The sequence below is a fragment of the Protopterus annectens genome, chromosome 1.part0 (assembly GCF_019279795.1).
Source record: "Protopterus annectens isolate FY-2018-M chromosome 1.part0, PAN1.0, whole genome shotgun sequence".
In the NCBI taxonomy this organism is placed as follows: domain Eukaryota; kingdom Metazoa; phylum Chordata; order Ceratodontiformes; family Protopteridae; genus Protopterus; species Protopterus annectens.
Genome location: NC_056725.1, coordinates 1,741,789,235 through 1,741,806,150, shown reverse-complemented (window position 1 = coordinate 1,741,806,150; position 16,916 = coordinate 1,741,789,235). Strand labels below are relative to the sequence as shown.

The 16,916-nt window shown below is 36.6% G+C and overlaps 1 protein-coding gene across 1 annotated transcript in view; it reads left to right on the top strand.

Moving 5' to 3' along the window:
* Window positions 1-16,916, top strand: part of PPIL4 (peptidylprolyl isomerase like 4) — a 614,262-nt gene that overhangs the window by 404,403 nt on the left and 192,943 nt on the right. The window contains exons 9-11 of the mRNA XM_044069026.1: window positions 262-328; window positions 1,626-1,737; window positions 6,274-6,370. Coding sequence (XP_043924961.1) covers window positions 262-328; window positions 1,626-1,737; window positions 6,274-6,370 — 276 coding nt within the window. The remainder of the gene's footprint in view (window positions 1-261; window positions 329-1,625; window positions 1,738-6,273; window positions 6,371-16,916) is intronic.

Genomic DNA, 16,916 nt, shown 5'->3' with positions numbered 1-16,916 from the left:
TTGTTTGTTAAGCTTTGTATGTTTATATTTGTAGCTTCAATGGTTAGTCAAATAGTACATTTGTCAGAATGCAGAAAGAGTCTATTCAATCTCACGAGAAAATTGTTCCAATTTTAATGTCGAATGAAGTGGGTTGAGGCTGAAAATGGTCCAGTGAACCAGCTTGCCTAACCAGTTATCTAACAAATCAATCAATTATAAATCTGTTCTGAAAGAAGATTAACTATTAGCATTAATTATTTTAATTTCCCTTGCTTTTAGCTGTGAAATTATTCGGGACTGGAAGACTGGAGAGTCCCTTTGCTATGCTTTCATTGAATTTGAAAAGGTAAAACAACAATGCATTTACAATAATATGGTACTTTGTAAATATTGCAAATGTTAGCTGTAGCATGTAATTGTATTTCTAAATATCTATAAGGTGCATAAGCAAATTATTTTGCATACAAGAGGAATAGGACAAGTCTTTGATTTCTAGCTTTGCAGGGACAGCTGGTTGATAGACAAGTTTGTGAAAAATGCTAGTGTTAAAAGTAATGTTGAGCAGCATCATGGGTATCATCTTTTTCTCAAGGTTCAATGACCTTGGGTGTGACTCTGTTAAGTAAGAGGGAAAAGGGAGAAGACCCTGGATGGGAGGCGTGTAAAACAGCAGTTGGATGCTGTTTGGCAATTGTATGGTAGGTTTACATAGAAACCATCTGATGTAATTATATAAATGACCCCATAACACACAGTGAGAATTGAAAGTGTATCATGTTGTCTCCTGTAGATAGTGAAGATGTACATTCCTAGCATATCTCTGTTAGTCATAAAGTAGACAAACTCTGAAATCAGAGATGGTTGCTCAAGAAAATTTGCCAAAGTTTATGACAGAATATTATACCTTAAGGAAGTAGTCTGTATTTTGTGTAAAAGATGTGTTTCTCTCCCTAGAGCATCCTATGATAAACTACTTAAGTACTGTGGCAAATATTCTTTATTATAGCTAGATATACATATGTTTATCTATTAATCTCTCTCTGTCTCTCTCTCTCTCTCTGTGTGTATATATATATATATATATATATATATATATGTGTGTGTGTATATATATATATATATATATATATATATATATATATGTGTGTGTGTGTGTGTGTGTGTGTGTGTGTATATATATATATATATATATATATATATATATATATGTGTGTGTGTGTGTATATATATATATATATATATATATATATATATATATATATATATATATATATATATATATATATATATATATATATATATATATATATATATATATATATATAATGTGTGTAGTTTTAGACATTTATAAGTTGTTTTATGTGATTGTCACTGGTTAATGAAATAGTGAAACAACAGGACAATGGTTAGCACATCCATCTCTTGGATCTAGGATTCAGGGTTCAATCCTGTGGGTTTAAGATGGTGTGGTTTCCCCTAACCTCCCATAAACTTTCTATTTGTAATGTATGACCTAATCTTTCTTTTGGTTTGTGTCATAGTCTTCTCACTTTGCTTCTGTAAAAAAATAAAAACTTTGGCTGAATGAGATAAATGTACCACTTCCTGTTTAGTTTACTCTTCTGACTGATGTGTTTTATTAGGAGGAAGACTGTGAAAAAGCTTATTTCAAAATGGACAATGTGCTTATAGATGACAGGAGGATACATGTCGATTTTAGCCAGTCAGTATCAAAGGTTAAGTGGAAAGGAAAAGGTAAGTTCATTTCTGCATTTGTCTGATGCATATTGTGTTTTTTGTTGAACTGCATCTCTTAGATGTTCCTGAAGAAAAAAGAAAGGATAGTTTTTATGGTGATAATGGCTGTTGGCAACCAGCTAACAGGTGGGATTCTGAATCCAGCTTTCTTTATTCCAGAAGCCAAAAATTATTGTGCACAAAGCATCAATTGATGTGTATTCCATGATAAAGGAGCATTATTTGCACGTTCTTAATTTCTTCACCTTGTATTAAAACCATTTTCTTATTACTGCATTTTCCATGTGCTAATGTAGCAGTAACAGATTATTTCAGTGTGGTATATTGAAGATCTACCCCTGGTTGTTGTGGTTTAATCATGGGGGCGAAGCCTGAGTGATAAAATAAAGCTAACCTTGGGTAAATTTTCAATAATACCGCACCATGGAGTTGATTATTGCTATTATACAATTACTTTTGTTAAATAATGTCTTTGTATAATGTTGCTGTGGTGTTCTTCTACTTCAGCTGCATATCTTGTTGCTTTTTTGATGTATTGCACATGCGTATGGGACTTGTGTTTCCATGCCTACCCAGTACATGAAGCAAAGGAGAAAGGAAGGTCTCTGTTCCCTTTTTTAAAAAAAAAAAAAAAAAAAAGGTTTTGGACCCTTTAGGGGTAGGAGAGAGAGACATAGTGGAGGAAATACAAGGAAAATGAGGTATGTTTCTTTAATTTCGAATAACATCCTTGATTTTCCAAGTTTTTTCTCTATCCTGCCTCTCTCATATGTCTAAACTGTCTGGATTTCTAATTTTATTGATTTTTTTTTTTAATTTCAAAGTTACAGTATATACCAATGGAAGAAAGTTCAGGCGACCAGACCCTTTTCCATTGGTAGATGCTCAGATTTACAACAGGCACACTGGTTGGGCTGACCAATCAGTGTACTGCTTTTTGAATGCTAATGGGCCAGTCATTGTATAATATCTTGTTATGTGTTGTACTGCTTTTTGAATGCTAATGGCCAGTCATTGTATAATATCTTGTTATGTGTTTTGGCTTACTTTCAATTAAGTAAGTTTAAGAAAATGTACTACTGTTTCTTACTATGAGAAATTAGCTGTGTTACTGTTATTTGAGTTATTTTGAAGATAAAGACATCCCCACCAGAGTCTGTGACTGTGTATCTGTAGCAAATGAATAACAAATAGACTTCTAATTTCTGTTTTTTGTCATAGAGCTCTGCAGAGCAGTGATAATTGTGAGCACTATACTAGATTTAATGTAGTTGCTAATGCAAGGAGACTATAAACACTCAATGCTTTCCCTTAAAGGAAAAGTTACAGAACTAGAAGAGAAGAATTTTAGAAAATGAGTGTAAACAATTAAGAAAAATGAAAGAAAGCAACAAAACTTTAATAATGTTTTTCACAGTTGTCTGAAAGATCTAAAGAGCATAAAGAAAAGTGAAATGGCTTCCTTCAGTATTAAGCTGTAATGGACAGGCATTTTTTAAACCTCTAACCACTGGAGTGGTGCAGTCTGACAAAAAAGGATGATAAAGAAACAGTTGCTTCTGTGTGTTTCTGAGGGGAAAAAAAGTATTTGTTCCAGACAAAAGTCTTGGGGATCTTCTTATATTAAGCAGACAATCAATTTTTTTTAATTTTTGTTATAATTATGCCCTCATCTTTAAAGTGGACTTTCTTAGCCTAAAATGTGTGTTTTTATTTTAGTTAGTTCAGTTGACTTATTAAATTACCTGTACACATAGACCCTGGAAATGACAAACCCATGTAAAGCCATGGAATTGTTGGATATGGTGGTTAGGTACATACCAAAGGGGGCACTGTACTCAGTGATAGGTCTGATGAATGCCACATAACAGTGGAACAATGACTTCCTTGGACTTGGATGCTATACCTTTGTTTATAAGTTGCGCAACATAGAATGATTTCTTCACTGCTGTAGACACGTGATGGTCAAAGGTTAGATTACTGTCCCCAAGTCCCTGACTACTGGGTCAACTCTAAGAGGTGCGTTTCCAGGTCATGCCTACTCATCTTGATGGACTTCTTTGAGAAGATCACCAAAGCAATGGATGAGGGCAAAATTGTTTACACTACCTACCTTGACCTGGCCAAGGCATTTGAGACGATATCTCACCTGGGCATTATTGACAAACTCAAGACTAGGTAGGTACAAACCTGTATGTTACTCTCTGAATAGTCATCTGGCTCACAGAGAGGACCCAGGAAGTTAAAATTGGGGAGTCCACCTCTAAAAAGAGGCCAGTCACAAGTGGAGTCCCTCAGGGATCAGTCCTTGGACCGTTCTTTTTATACATTTACTTCTCTGAGGTCAAGGCCAATGCCAGTGGTCTCTTGCTGACTAAATTTGCAGATAATTGCAAATTAGGAGCTGTCATTGAATCCCACACTGACACAAATGTTTTCCAGGAAGGGCTGACACAGGCAGACAACGGGTGTCAGAGCTGTGGAGTAAAACTAAATGCCAAGAAATGTATAATAGTATCCTAAGGGAAGTCATCCACCCCTGGTAACTATCATATTGACAACACACCCCTTACAGTTGACCCAGTAGTCAGGGACTTAGGGACACACATAGATAGTAATCTAGCCTTTGACCATCACGTGTCTACAGCAGTGAGGAAATCATTCTATGTTGCGCAACTTATAAAGAAAGGTATGGCATCTAAGTCCAAGGAAGTCATTGTTCCCCTGTGTTCGGCATTCATCAGACCTATCATTGAGTACAGTGCCCCCTTTGGTATGTACCTAACCAGGCATATCCAACAATTGAACGTCCACAGAGGTTCCTCACGGAAAGAATACAGGTTTTAAGTAAAATGTCCGATGCAGACTGCCTCAAGGCCCTACCCCTGTATTCTGTCTCCTACAGGCTTTTGAGGGGAGAAATGTGCCTGACATATAGGATATTGTCAGATCCCACTCTGATGGACCTCCTGTATATCCACAGAAACAAACAGCACCAGAAATATCCATTCTAAAAACTTAATCCTTGCCTGTGTAATAAATAGGACCTGCTGGAGAAACGGGTATGTATCCCAGAGACTACCCCATCTCTGAAAAGGCTCCCCATCATGTGAAGCAGAGTTCCTCTCTAACTCAATTTAATTGCAGCTTGAAAATTGGATGGAGAACAGGAAATGTATCCTTGGTTTGGTTCCTATGTCTCTAATGGACACAGGCATTGTAAATTGTTAATCTCTCAAGCCCCTGCTTACACTTATCAAGGGTATCAGAACTTGTCAGAGATTAGGAACGCATGGCTAGGCTTAAAAAGGCCCTTATGGTCATTAACCTAATAAACACCTATGAACTGGTGTTTCTTGTTTACTGTATGCTAAGCAACTGTCCAATTACTTCCTGATTCCATGTCATCCAGCCCTGCCTTTTGATGATGTATTAGAAGGGAGAAGCAGATTGTAGTATGCTGGTATATTTTCTGAAGTCTAAATTAGATTGTATTACAAAGTAACCAGAATGCAGCACAATCAATTACTCAATCAAATCAGTAAATAAGCACAGTTATATTCAGCTGAAAGGCAGCAAAAGTAAGATAGGATAAATTGGTTGGTATACAGTATAATGAATCAGATGCAAAACTAATATATCACTGACTTTGTAGATCACTTGAATAAGCTTTATATGTGTGTAGAAGCTTGGGACTTGCTGTGTGTCCATTGGAATAATATGAACTGTATGTTTTTGATACAATTGGTCTGTTAATGAATCTCATGCTTAGGCCTTACACTGGTTGTTTGCTTGCTACATATTGTAGGAGTGCATAAAAGCTCTGGGTAATGTTTTGCATTATACTCCGGAGCTGATGGGTAGTGCAAAAAAATAATCATTATTTACATGGTTTAATAATGATCACTCTTTCTCCAAGATGGAGCAGCCTTGAAGTGAAAGTATACTAGTAAGGGGAGGGAATGGTGATATAAGGATTGCTGGAAGTTTGACTCTCAGTAAAAGTACTTATTTTTCACCTGTGCATATGTGCATGAATTACTGATCTGCTTAATTACATATGTTGATATACTTGTATATTTGAGATTCTTTTTAAAATGTAAAAGCCGTTGTGTTTAGAACTTGTACATTTTTGATATAACATTGGAGATATAGGCCAATCTTCTTGCTTTATCATTTAACCTCCATTGTTGGGAATGATAGACTTCTTTTCATGAATTCATTTGCTATTTTTTCAGTTTAGAGAAATAAGTATTTGAAAAGACAGAATTCTGGAACAGGACATTATTCATTGTCAGAATTAAGGCTACAGATATGATTTCTTTTAGACTAGATTTAATTGAAAACTCATGCTAGTCAACATTGTTATAATGTTATAAATATTTCCAAAACCTGAAGCTCCCTTTCAGTCTAATTTCTGTGTTGTGAGTTATAGCTGCACTAGATGGTGTATAGCTGCTGTCTTCATGTTGAATCCTAGTGTATCAGAAAAAAAAATTGTAAGTAATTTATGCTTTTATTTTGTTTGAACAGGTGGAAAATACACAAAAGAAGATTTCAAAGAATACGAAAAGGATCTTGATAAAGTTTCCAAACTTGGCCTGAAAGACAAAGCAAAACCAAGACAGGAGTATCCTTTTAAAGTTTATTTCTGAATTATGCATTTCTTCTTAAAATGTGTTGGACTCCTATGCTTAAAAGTTAAAATGCAATTTCTTGATAGGCAGTGTGTGTAAGCAGAGCCATAACTATCCCGTCTACTGCCCTGTGGCAGTCATGAACTTGCACCCCACCCCTACAGTCAGTCCACACCCTGCCCCATCTCTTCAAATGAAGAGCAAACAAAAAAAATTGAATGTCTTTCTGTACCAGCATTTTGGCAGAGGTTCTGAGGTCTGCTGGAGACTGGGAGAACTTGATGGGAGAATATGGGAACTAGCTGTAGTAGTGGACTGGGTAGGCGGGTGAAAAAGGATAGAGACTGACTGGATAGCAGGAGGCATTAGGAGACTAGCAGACCAGATGGGATGGGAAAAGATGATGGGAGAGATAAATGCAGATGACTAGAGGACATGTGCAGAAGTTGTTAGGGAGTACATTCAGGTGGAATGTATCAGAGAAGAAAGTGGAAAATGCACCACAAATGGGGGTACAAGGAGAAAAAAGCTAAAGGGCATGGATAAGTGCAGAATGCATGGACATTGTATGTAGGAGAGATATAGTTAGAGGTGTGACCATGTAGGAGTCAGCACCATAAGGATGGATGTTGGCAGGGAGGGACACTTAGCCAGATGGCAGGAAAAGACTGCAGAAGAGATAAAACAGTGGAGAAGTCTTGTAGGAAGAACAAAGAAGGGCTTAGATACAGAACAAGGAAACAAGTAACCAGTTTAGAGAGTGAAAAAAGCTTTTAGGGATGGTGGAACTGATTAGCTGTAGCAATGGAAAGGGAAAAAGGCTTGTGACTAGTATGTATCTGGGGAGATCTAGCAGAGATACCCGATGTATGCAAGTACAATATGCAGCTTAGTCGACAAGGGTCAGTAGTAATTAATGTTGGGTTGTAAAAGTATATTTCACCTAGATATCATTCATTGGAAGGAGAGGGAAAGAGAGAGGTAAGTTATCCATGCAGTAAGGAGACTCTAAGAAAACAGGTATAGAACATAGCAGAGGAACAAACAAGGGTGACTTGGAATGTGGCAGGATAATATTATTTAGCACTGCAAGAAGTCTGAGAAGGAAGACAGAGGAGTTGCAAACAGTAACTCAGGAGGGTAGGGTGGAAGTGCTAAGAGGGTTGAGACATGGAAATGCCTGAGTATGGTTTGTTCAGAAATGGCAGAGGAAGGAGATATGGAGTTGGAGTAGCAGTCTGCATAAAGGACTGTATCAGATGTGAGGTTACAGAAGAGGAACATCAGACAAAATTTGGACAGGAGGGCAAGAAGAATCAGAACATAGGTTAAGTGGACATTTAAGTTAGAGGAAGGGAAAAGGAGGAGAACTAATGGATCAGTAGTGTGTGTCATTCCTCTCAACTTCAACTTTATTTTTGCTGTTTTATCAACAAATCAAAGATACAGTTAATAAAACAGTTAAGCACATTTGAGTAGCAAAACAATAAAATTATTTAAAAAACAGTAAGTAAAACACAAAAAAGATCATAAACCATCACACCTCATTCCACCCCTTAAAAGGCAATTTCAAAAGTGAGTAGCCTATAGAAGCCAGCCAATGAACGACACACCTGGAGCCACTGATGTAGTAGGTTCCACAAGTAGGTAGCCTAAAAGGCAAATTAATGAACAACTGAATTATCAAGACACACCTGCAGAACCACTAGCAACTCATGGGGTAGCTGAGCAGAAAACCCCAGTAGGACTGTACAGAGTCACTAACTTCTTCAGGTTAAGTGGGACTCAAGTTGTGAATGGACTGATATGCCAGCACTAGAATATTATAGATTTTTATTTGTTTGTTTACAGGGATAGTGCACTGATCAAAACTGACCATTTTCAGGCACAGCCCCGATGAATTAATTCCCAATTAAATATACAATCTAGAAAAGAAGAAGAATATACATCATGAAAGCAGAGATTATACAAAAAAGATACCAACAGTCGTAGTTGTGTAGTTAATACAAAGTTAATAATGCCAACAAAAGTAAATTATAAAGTAGATAATCTTGAATCAATTGAGCAGCCAATGAAGGTTGTGGGGAACGGGGCAATGTAATGGCAACAACTTGTACCAGTAAGTAATCTGGTTACAGAGTTCTGCACCATCTGTAAACGGTCCACTTCAATGGTGGAAATTATCAAGTAAAGGGTGTTGCAGTAGTCTAGCCTGAAGGAGACTATGACATGAACTATTACTGAGAGATCAGCTTAAGACAGAAAGTGCTTAGTCTTCTACGTGTTTCTTAAATGAAAACATAATGTTTTCACAAAGGCGGACACTTGAGCCCAGTGTCAACTTGTGATAGAAAGTCGCACCAAGATTAAATAGTCTTTCAACAAAGACAAACTTATTTCTGCCATATAGGATGAAATTAGGAATTTAAGGTGCACCGAAATCTGTCAAGGTAGAGTAAAATTTCATAGCCTTAGTTTTAGAGGTGTTCAGTTTCAACTGATTACACAAAAGCTAAGAATGTATGGCTTTTGTATGATTGGTCAGAGAACACATGCTTTGTTTCATCATGTGGAAAGAAGATGCAAGTCTGGGAGTCCTTAGCATAACTATGGTATGCCAATCTCCTTTCCATAATGAAAGCTGCCAGTGAAAGCATATAAAACATGAACAACAAAACTGTATCCTCTGGTACTCCACATTTCTTGGTTAGGTTCAGTCCAGTGCAAACCCTTTGGGAGTGACCAAAAAGATAAGGTATTAACCCCTCTAAGACTGTACAAGAAGACATCAAAGTAAGATTGTTACCATTCAGTCCAAAGTCCGTAATGAACAGTGTCAAATACCACTGAGAGATCTTGCAGGAACACTACTGAATAATTATGCTGGTTTCTGGCCATAAGGAGATCATTATTTTCCCACATTACAGCTTTTTCTTCACTATGGCAGGCGTGAAGGCCAGCTTGAAATGGATCCATGAGTCCATTGACTATAACATGGATCTGAAGCTGCTTAAAGACAAACCAACTTTTCCTAGAAATGTAAGTGTAAAGACTGGGCTGTAATTATTAAAGATGTTAAGATCTAAAGTAGGTTTCTTGATAGTGTGGATAACAAAGACCTCTTTCAAGACAGATGGAGAAGTCCCTGATCTCAAGGACATAACCAAATCAAAACTGTTCCAGGAATGTTAGGAGTAATCATATCCAGCCATAACAGACAGTTGTCTAGACCGCAGGTTGTGGGTCACATACTTGAAACAGTAGTCATGAACTTGCCAAAATCAGAAAAAACAAACTTCATCTGTGGTGATAGAAATGGACAGGCTGCCATTAATGAAGTGTACATTAGGTGCAGTGACCGAACATAGACCTGAAAGCAGTAGCCTTGTCAGAGAAAAAAAAAACAAGCAATAGCTTCACATTCAGTAGTAGATAGTGGGCTTCAAGTGATAAGACAACCTGGGCTGTACAACCTCTCCAGCTCACAGAAGAGCGGATCTGTCAAGTTGATGCCAATGATATCCTTCTAAGTAAACAGTGCCTCTTTTGTATGAGTGCATGCTAAATTACATAGTGCTCAAATAACTCAAGCCAGTCATTCCATCGACCATTGTGAAGATACAGGCACTCCAAACTGCATCATAGGAGCCAAAGGTTCTTACAGAACTATCATTTACTCCTAATAGGAATATTGCAAAAAAATGGGTGGGGGGGCAATTTATTGTTAAAAATAGGGACCGTTTATAATCTGTAAACAGTGCATCCGGTGATTCAGCCCAATCTCCTAGAAGGAATTGAAGGATTTTAGATGGAAAAATCTCTGGACTGATGTGGTTAATATAGCAGATCAACTTCATTTAATGATCAGAGGGACTACAGTGAGGGAGTTCTAGACCATAGTGAACCAGGAAGTGGTCAGATCTTGAGACCAGCTGCACTGCCAAGTCTAGTGCCGTCACAACAAATAGAAAGTCTGAGTCTAAAGTATGACCCAGTCTGTGTGTTGCAAAGTTAATGACCTGACCAACCCAGTGCCTTTCATAATGCAGCTTAATTCTTGAGCAAGAGCCACTGACTCATCCTTAACCCAGAAGTCACCAAGAGTTATTATGTATTCTTGACCAGCAAGTGAGTCAAGGAGAACATCTGTAAACTCTTGAAGGAATGTCCTTGCACAATGGGATGGACAGTAGAAGAGCAGTTCCTGCAGCTAAGATATATTCGAGAGAGTTGGTCTCCCTAGCGACAATCTGTGCTAGCCACAGTTCAGGCCATCCACAAACAGCCATCTGATCCCTGATATTAACCTTTCTCTGGCACTAAAAAACAAGAAATCCAGGTGGAATAGCAGAGGCCCAATGACAGCTAAAGTTTTTGTCTGGCCATGTCTTAGTAATGAATGCAGGGCCAACTTCTTGTAATGGATCTGAGATAATCTCAGTTTTGTTATGGCTAGATTTTGCCTTAGTGTGCTGTAGTCCAGGTCATAGCAAGATGGGGAAGTAGTAGTATCACTGAGAACCTGCCACAGGAATGCCCGTGGGAGTAACCTTCATTGTTTTTGCAAAATATGTTAATGTTTGCAGAGTGAGAAAACTTGCAGATTCAGATGGGGGTGAGGTGAAAGGCATCATTGATGATGACATAGTAATTCAAATCATAAAAACACCTATAATATCCATTAGTTAAAGAATACTGCATAAATGACGCAATCACTAAAATTAAGCAACTAAAAAATAATTAGATTATAATGATTATTCAGTGTAAATGACTTTTGAATGCTATGGCAAGGTGATCTTTAGATGAAACAGCTGAAAACGACATCATATCAGCAGTAGTTAATTAACCGTTAAGTAAAATTGAAAATCAAAATACTGGTTCAGCTCAGCTTTAGTTTTAGAGCTTGATGGCCCAGTGCTGGAGATTCTACTTCAATGAAGTTATAATTTTTGTATAAATACAAATATTAATAATATAGAATACCTTTTGAGCTCTAGCATGATCTAGGGCTCTTGCAGAGGTCAGGCTCTGGTATTGTCAGTCTGTCAGTAATTGACAGCAGGCACAAAGGGCAACCGGTGATCTGTCCGTGTCCAAGATCAAACACACAGGTAGGAACACTGTAGCACAAGTGTATTGTAAGTAAACATTACATAACAGTGCAGCCACTGATAAAAGTTATCGGTCATATGTTCAAATGTTTTTCAGTATATTTAGAAGTTAAGATATACAGTAGATTAGTATCTGCCAATGTAATCTGTTAATCAATGCCTTTAGTGCAATGGCAGAAATCCAAGCCCCATTTATTTTCAGGGTCGTCTTCCCAAGCTAATCAAAATTAATTTGGCAAAGCAAGCTATAAGAGAATCACCATCATATATATACCTCCAACTTGATCACTAGTGTAAAATAACCAAACAAGCAGCTAACACTGTCTAATGCAGAATATGCAGGTAGTAGAGACTAAATGTAGCCAGACATGTTAGGTGCACAAAAGGACTCAGAAGGCATTTAACAAACAGATAACCAAACCTTTGTAGCCCACAACAGTCCCTTTTGGGTAAGTACAGATACCACTGACTGTGCTAGTAATGAAAATACTCCATTGAGAAACAAACTTGTAGGACCATGAGCCTGGTCAAAATGCATCGTTTCACTTTGCAAAAACGTTGTGTAACTAAAGAAAAGATTACAATATAAAGATGATAGCACAAACAGCAATAAGGTCACAAAGATCTAACATGAACTCAGCATGCAGAAGAGTCAAAACTGTGACTTGGCTGTGCAGCCAATCACTGCCATCTTGCAATCCAGTTCAAGGGAGGAATGTGTGAAGCTAATGGAGAGAATAAAGAAGTGGAGTAGGAAAAAGAGGGTAGTATCATGAGAATCTGAATCTGTCAGAAGCAGACGGGGAAATTCCAGAGTTGAGAGGGACTGTGAGTTGATTGAGTTTTTGTACTATGAGGATGTACTTGCAGGACTTTATCAAAAAGGATAGAGTTCTGGATGCAGTCCTAACCAAGGCAGAAGAGGTCATGGATGCCCAGCTGATGATACCATTAGCCAGCAATGATTGCATGACTGTGGTTTAGATTTGGGGAGAAGGATAAGACTACAAATGGACAGTCATTTATGAGTTAAGAGACATGGAGCAGATCGAGTGAGTAATGTCAAAAGAATAGGTCAAAAATGCAACACTTAAAGATATGCCTGTGGGTGCTAGGAAGAGTAAAAAAAGGCAGATGATCCACATGGCTACATAGAAATGTGAGGCTAGAAATTAAGACAAAAGATAGAGGCCTACAAGAGGTGAGTGGGAGGTTATAGGTGGCATAGTACAGAGAAACTAGGATAAGAACAGCTAAGGTGGTGAGGGTGACAAATGCACACATTTCCAATGAATTGGCAGTGGATACAAATAAGTGGAACAAAGGCTTTCTTAGATATATAGTAGCAAAGAAGAAGGGAGGATTAAGCAAAGATGTGAGGTGAATCACTGAAAATGGATCATTACCAAATAAGTAATTTGGTTCAGTCTTCACAAAGGAAAGCAAAGAAAAGGTATTCTGGGAGGGAGGAAGGACATTGTGTGTAGACTGGTGGACAGACAACAAGACAGAGGTGAAAGAGGTGAAGCGGGAACTGGCTGCCATTAGGGAGGACAGAATAAAAATAGCTGGTAGGCTACCTTCCCAGAGCTCATAGAAGTCTGACCAGTATACTATCCGTCTGTGACAGAGATCTTTAGCAGATTATTTTGCAGTGCAGAAGCAGCTGAGTACTGGAGAACAGCAAGTGTGATACAATTGTGCATGACATAGTGAAGGAGAAGACTTCGTATTAATTGGGTGCAAATTACCTGTGCCTGCTGTCTAAATGAGTGTTAGGTCTCCCACATCTTCCATCTTGGCAACCTGTGCATTAAAAACAAATCCTCTGTCTATAACCTGTTTAACCACAGATGTTTTGAGTGTTTGGCTGGGGAAGTTAGGCTTTCTAAGACAATGCCAATAGCTTATGTTGCACTGACTTCAGCAAAGGAGCACTACTTGGCTGATATGCTTGCTGACAGTGCACAGCTCAAGTGAAAAAGCATTGGCTCTGTGCATTTATCATGTATGTGTATGTATATTGGTCACAATCAGCATATCATTACTGCTTAGAAATATACCTCTGTTTGTCATTTTTACACTTGGAAACCATTTGCGATTGGTCACAAGGAATTTTACCATTTCCTTCCTGACTGTTGGTCATTGCTGCTTTCCAAAACTAGTTGGAGATGTTATGCAAAGTTAATGTTATGAATTTAGGTATGTTTTAACTTAGTGAGCTCCAACACCTCATTCTGCTACACAACATTATGAAGAGGTCACCAATCTTAATTCCAGTTTGTTGTTTATTCTTAAAATGGATTCTGAGAAATTCATTCTGATAGCAGTGTTGTCAAAATGAATTTCAAGAAGTATGAATTTTTAGACCCATTTTTCATATACATAAACTGATTTTGATTGGAAGCATGACCATATTCCTCTATTTTATGTTAGATTAAACATTATTTAATCAGTTTGCATCATTTTGGATGAAATCTATTTTCCTGTGATGGGGTAAATGTTTCTTATAAATATGGAGCTAAGGCAGGCTAATCTTGATAAATAATAATTATTTTAATACTCTTCCTTTCCTTGCAGTCTTCCTGTATTTTAGCTGATGGTTGCTTGGAAAGGGCTTACTTCTCCATGTAATTCCCGGTGCATTTGAGGGAGTTGTGGGTCTTCTAAGAACACATTTCAGAGGACCTCATGGGTTTTCTCTGACAGATGTTTTATTTATTTATTTGACATTTTTTAACCGGGTTTGTCCATCTAAGCCATGTGACCCTTTTTCAGTGGATACCCGAGGAGAAAAACTCCAACATTATAGAAACGAACAGTTACATACTAGACATTATAAAAATAATGAGAATACAAATTTAAAAATTTACATACTAGGCATTAAATTAAAAAAAAATACATACTAGACATTACAAAAACAATGGGAATAAAAATTTAAAAAATACATGCTAGACATTAAATTTAAAAGAAAAATTACATACTAGACATTCTAAAATCAATGAGAATAAAAATTTATAAAAGAGTAGAACTAATAAAAGTACAAAGAATATACCTCCAGTGGAGAAAATACATGGCTGATAAAAGGAGAAGAGTTCAATGCAATATACCAAACAGTGAAGAAAAACAAGTCTGACAGAAAAAAAAATGTGCAAATAACATGAGCAAACAGATGTGAAGATTTTAAAAATACTTAATAAATGTAGTGATAAGAGGAAGTGGTGATAGTATTGACATATCATTTCTATTGTAGCATGTAATCAGTATAGAAAAATTCAGCAGATTAGGTAATAGATTCTAAAGAGTAGAAGAGAGGTGAAAAGAAAAAAGGAATTGGAGATATAATTTAAAGAGGATTATGGCAAGGGCAGGATCTTGAGTTCAGAGAGTAATTCTTGACTTCAGTTTTGAAACGACTGGTACTAGTAATGCTAAGTGAGTTGGGTGGGAGCCTATTCCAAGCTAGGGACACTGAGTGTCTGTAGAGGAATTTGCCATTTTTTTGTTTGGTTTAGTTCTACACAATGTTTTGAATTTTTGTATGTGACTTTAGATACTAATTTACTTTTTACTGTTATTCCTAATTCATATGGGCTTGATGCTGTACATATTTTCTGTGTATGAAAACTGTGATGCATAGCAGGGAAATTAGTAACATTTGTCAACTTTTTCAATTAGTTCTTTCAAATAATATTTTTATTTTTGAAATCCAATACTTGCAAACTGAAGGTGTGGCAGTAGGTACAGCACTTGCAAATACCTGTGCTAACATTGTATTAAATCAGTGGGAGAATGAATATATTTTTAATTCTAGTTTAGAATTTAGCTCTAAGATAATATTTTTTAAATGTTTCGTGGATGACATCTTTTTACTGTGGAAAGGTGATTCATCTGAACTTTCTCAGTTTATTGAATATTTTGTGAGCACTACCATTTTTTTTAAATTTTAAGTGTCATCATTGAAGCAGGGAAATTGATTTTTTTAGATGTTAGAATAGAGAGTACATTGAATGGTATTAATACTTCTGTATTTAGGAAAAATGTACAAGCTAATTGTTACACATATAGACAAAGTATGCATGCACCACACATATTCAGAAGCATAGTGAAAGGACAACTTACAAGAGTTAGCAGACTCAATATGGATTAAGGGAAATGTTTACTACAGATGGATGAGACAGTTAAAAATTTTAGGGAAAGAGGTTATGGTGAAGTTATATTGTCAAAAACAATGCAAGAGGTTTTGGAAAATAGGAATGGTTTCGCTAAACCATTTTTCAGTGAAAAAGTATTGAGCCCTTGTTCGGCTAACTAATAACAATAAATAGTTCTAGAAGAAATAATAATTGTTTATGATATGTTACTGTGCTTAACAGAAGGACAAATGATGTTAAAAGAATAATTTCAAAAAATTGGAAAATCTTACAAGCTATGACTAAGTTAAGGACAGTTCATGGGTGACAAACCTAGTTTTGCTTATAGGAATAGTCAAATTTAAAGAAAAATATTACGTTATAAAGGTTTTAATTTAGTCACATATTTAAATAAGAATACTATAGGGAGAAAACAAGGAATGTTCCCCTGCTGTAATTTTGTTTGTTGTAAATTTATATTTGGTGACAATGTCTTTACACAGCCATGATCTGGACAAGAGTATGCTTTCACTTGTCTTGCCACATATAATTCTATAAATATAGTATATCTTGCTACGTGTATTAAATGTTCTGCTTTTTATGTAGGTAAATATGGTTGTAAATTTAACAAATAACTAAACATCATTCAGATATACGTAGAAATGTTTCAATTAATGCTTTAGCTAAACATGTTGCTGAAACTGAAAATAGTCATGATTTTAGATTTTGAGTAATTGATGTAGTGTTTAAGAGTAGCAGGGGAGGAGTACTAATAATGTGCTAGAACTAAGGGAATATAACTGGATTCTGCGCTTACAGGCTGATTTTCTTCCTGGAATTAATTCTGCTCTTACCATAAAACTTGTTTTAATAAGAAAACAGATATAAATAAGTCTGTTTTTGTTCTCAATGTGTCTTTTTTTAAAATGTGTGATTTTTTAGAAAATGTTTTAATTAATTACATAATGAATGGAGTTATGTGATAGGTGGAGCTATGTCATATGATTTTATGGATGTGTTGTAAATTGAGCATATTGGATGGTTGTTTTGTATGCACTGAAGAAGGGTATTGACTTAAATCTTTGCACAGTAAAATTTGGGCACTTTAGAAGTCTTGACTTTTTCTTGGACACCTCCTGCTAAGCCCACTCAGACTCCTGAGTCCTGGAAACCTCTTTTCCAGGTTATGTTAGTTCTGTTTGACAGTTTGCTTCCTTCTGCCCTCAGCCAGGTTCCATTGTCCCTCCTCCTGACCCTGTCTTTTCCAAGTTGATTACAGATAACTGCAGACTCTT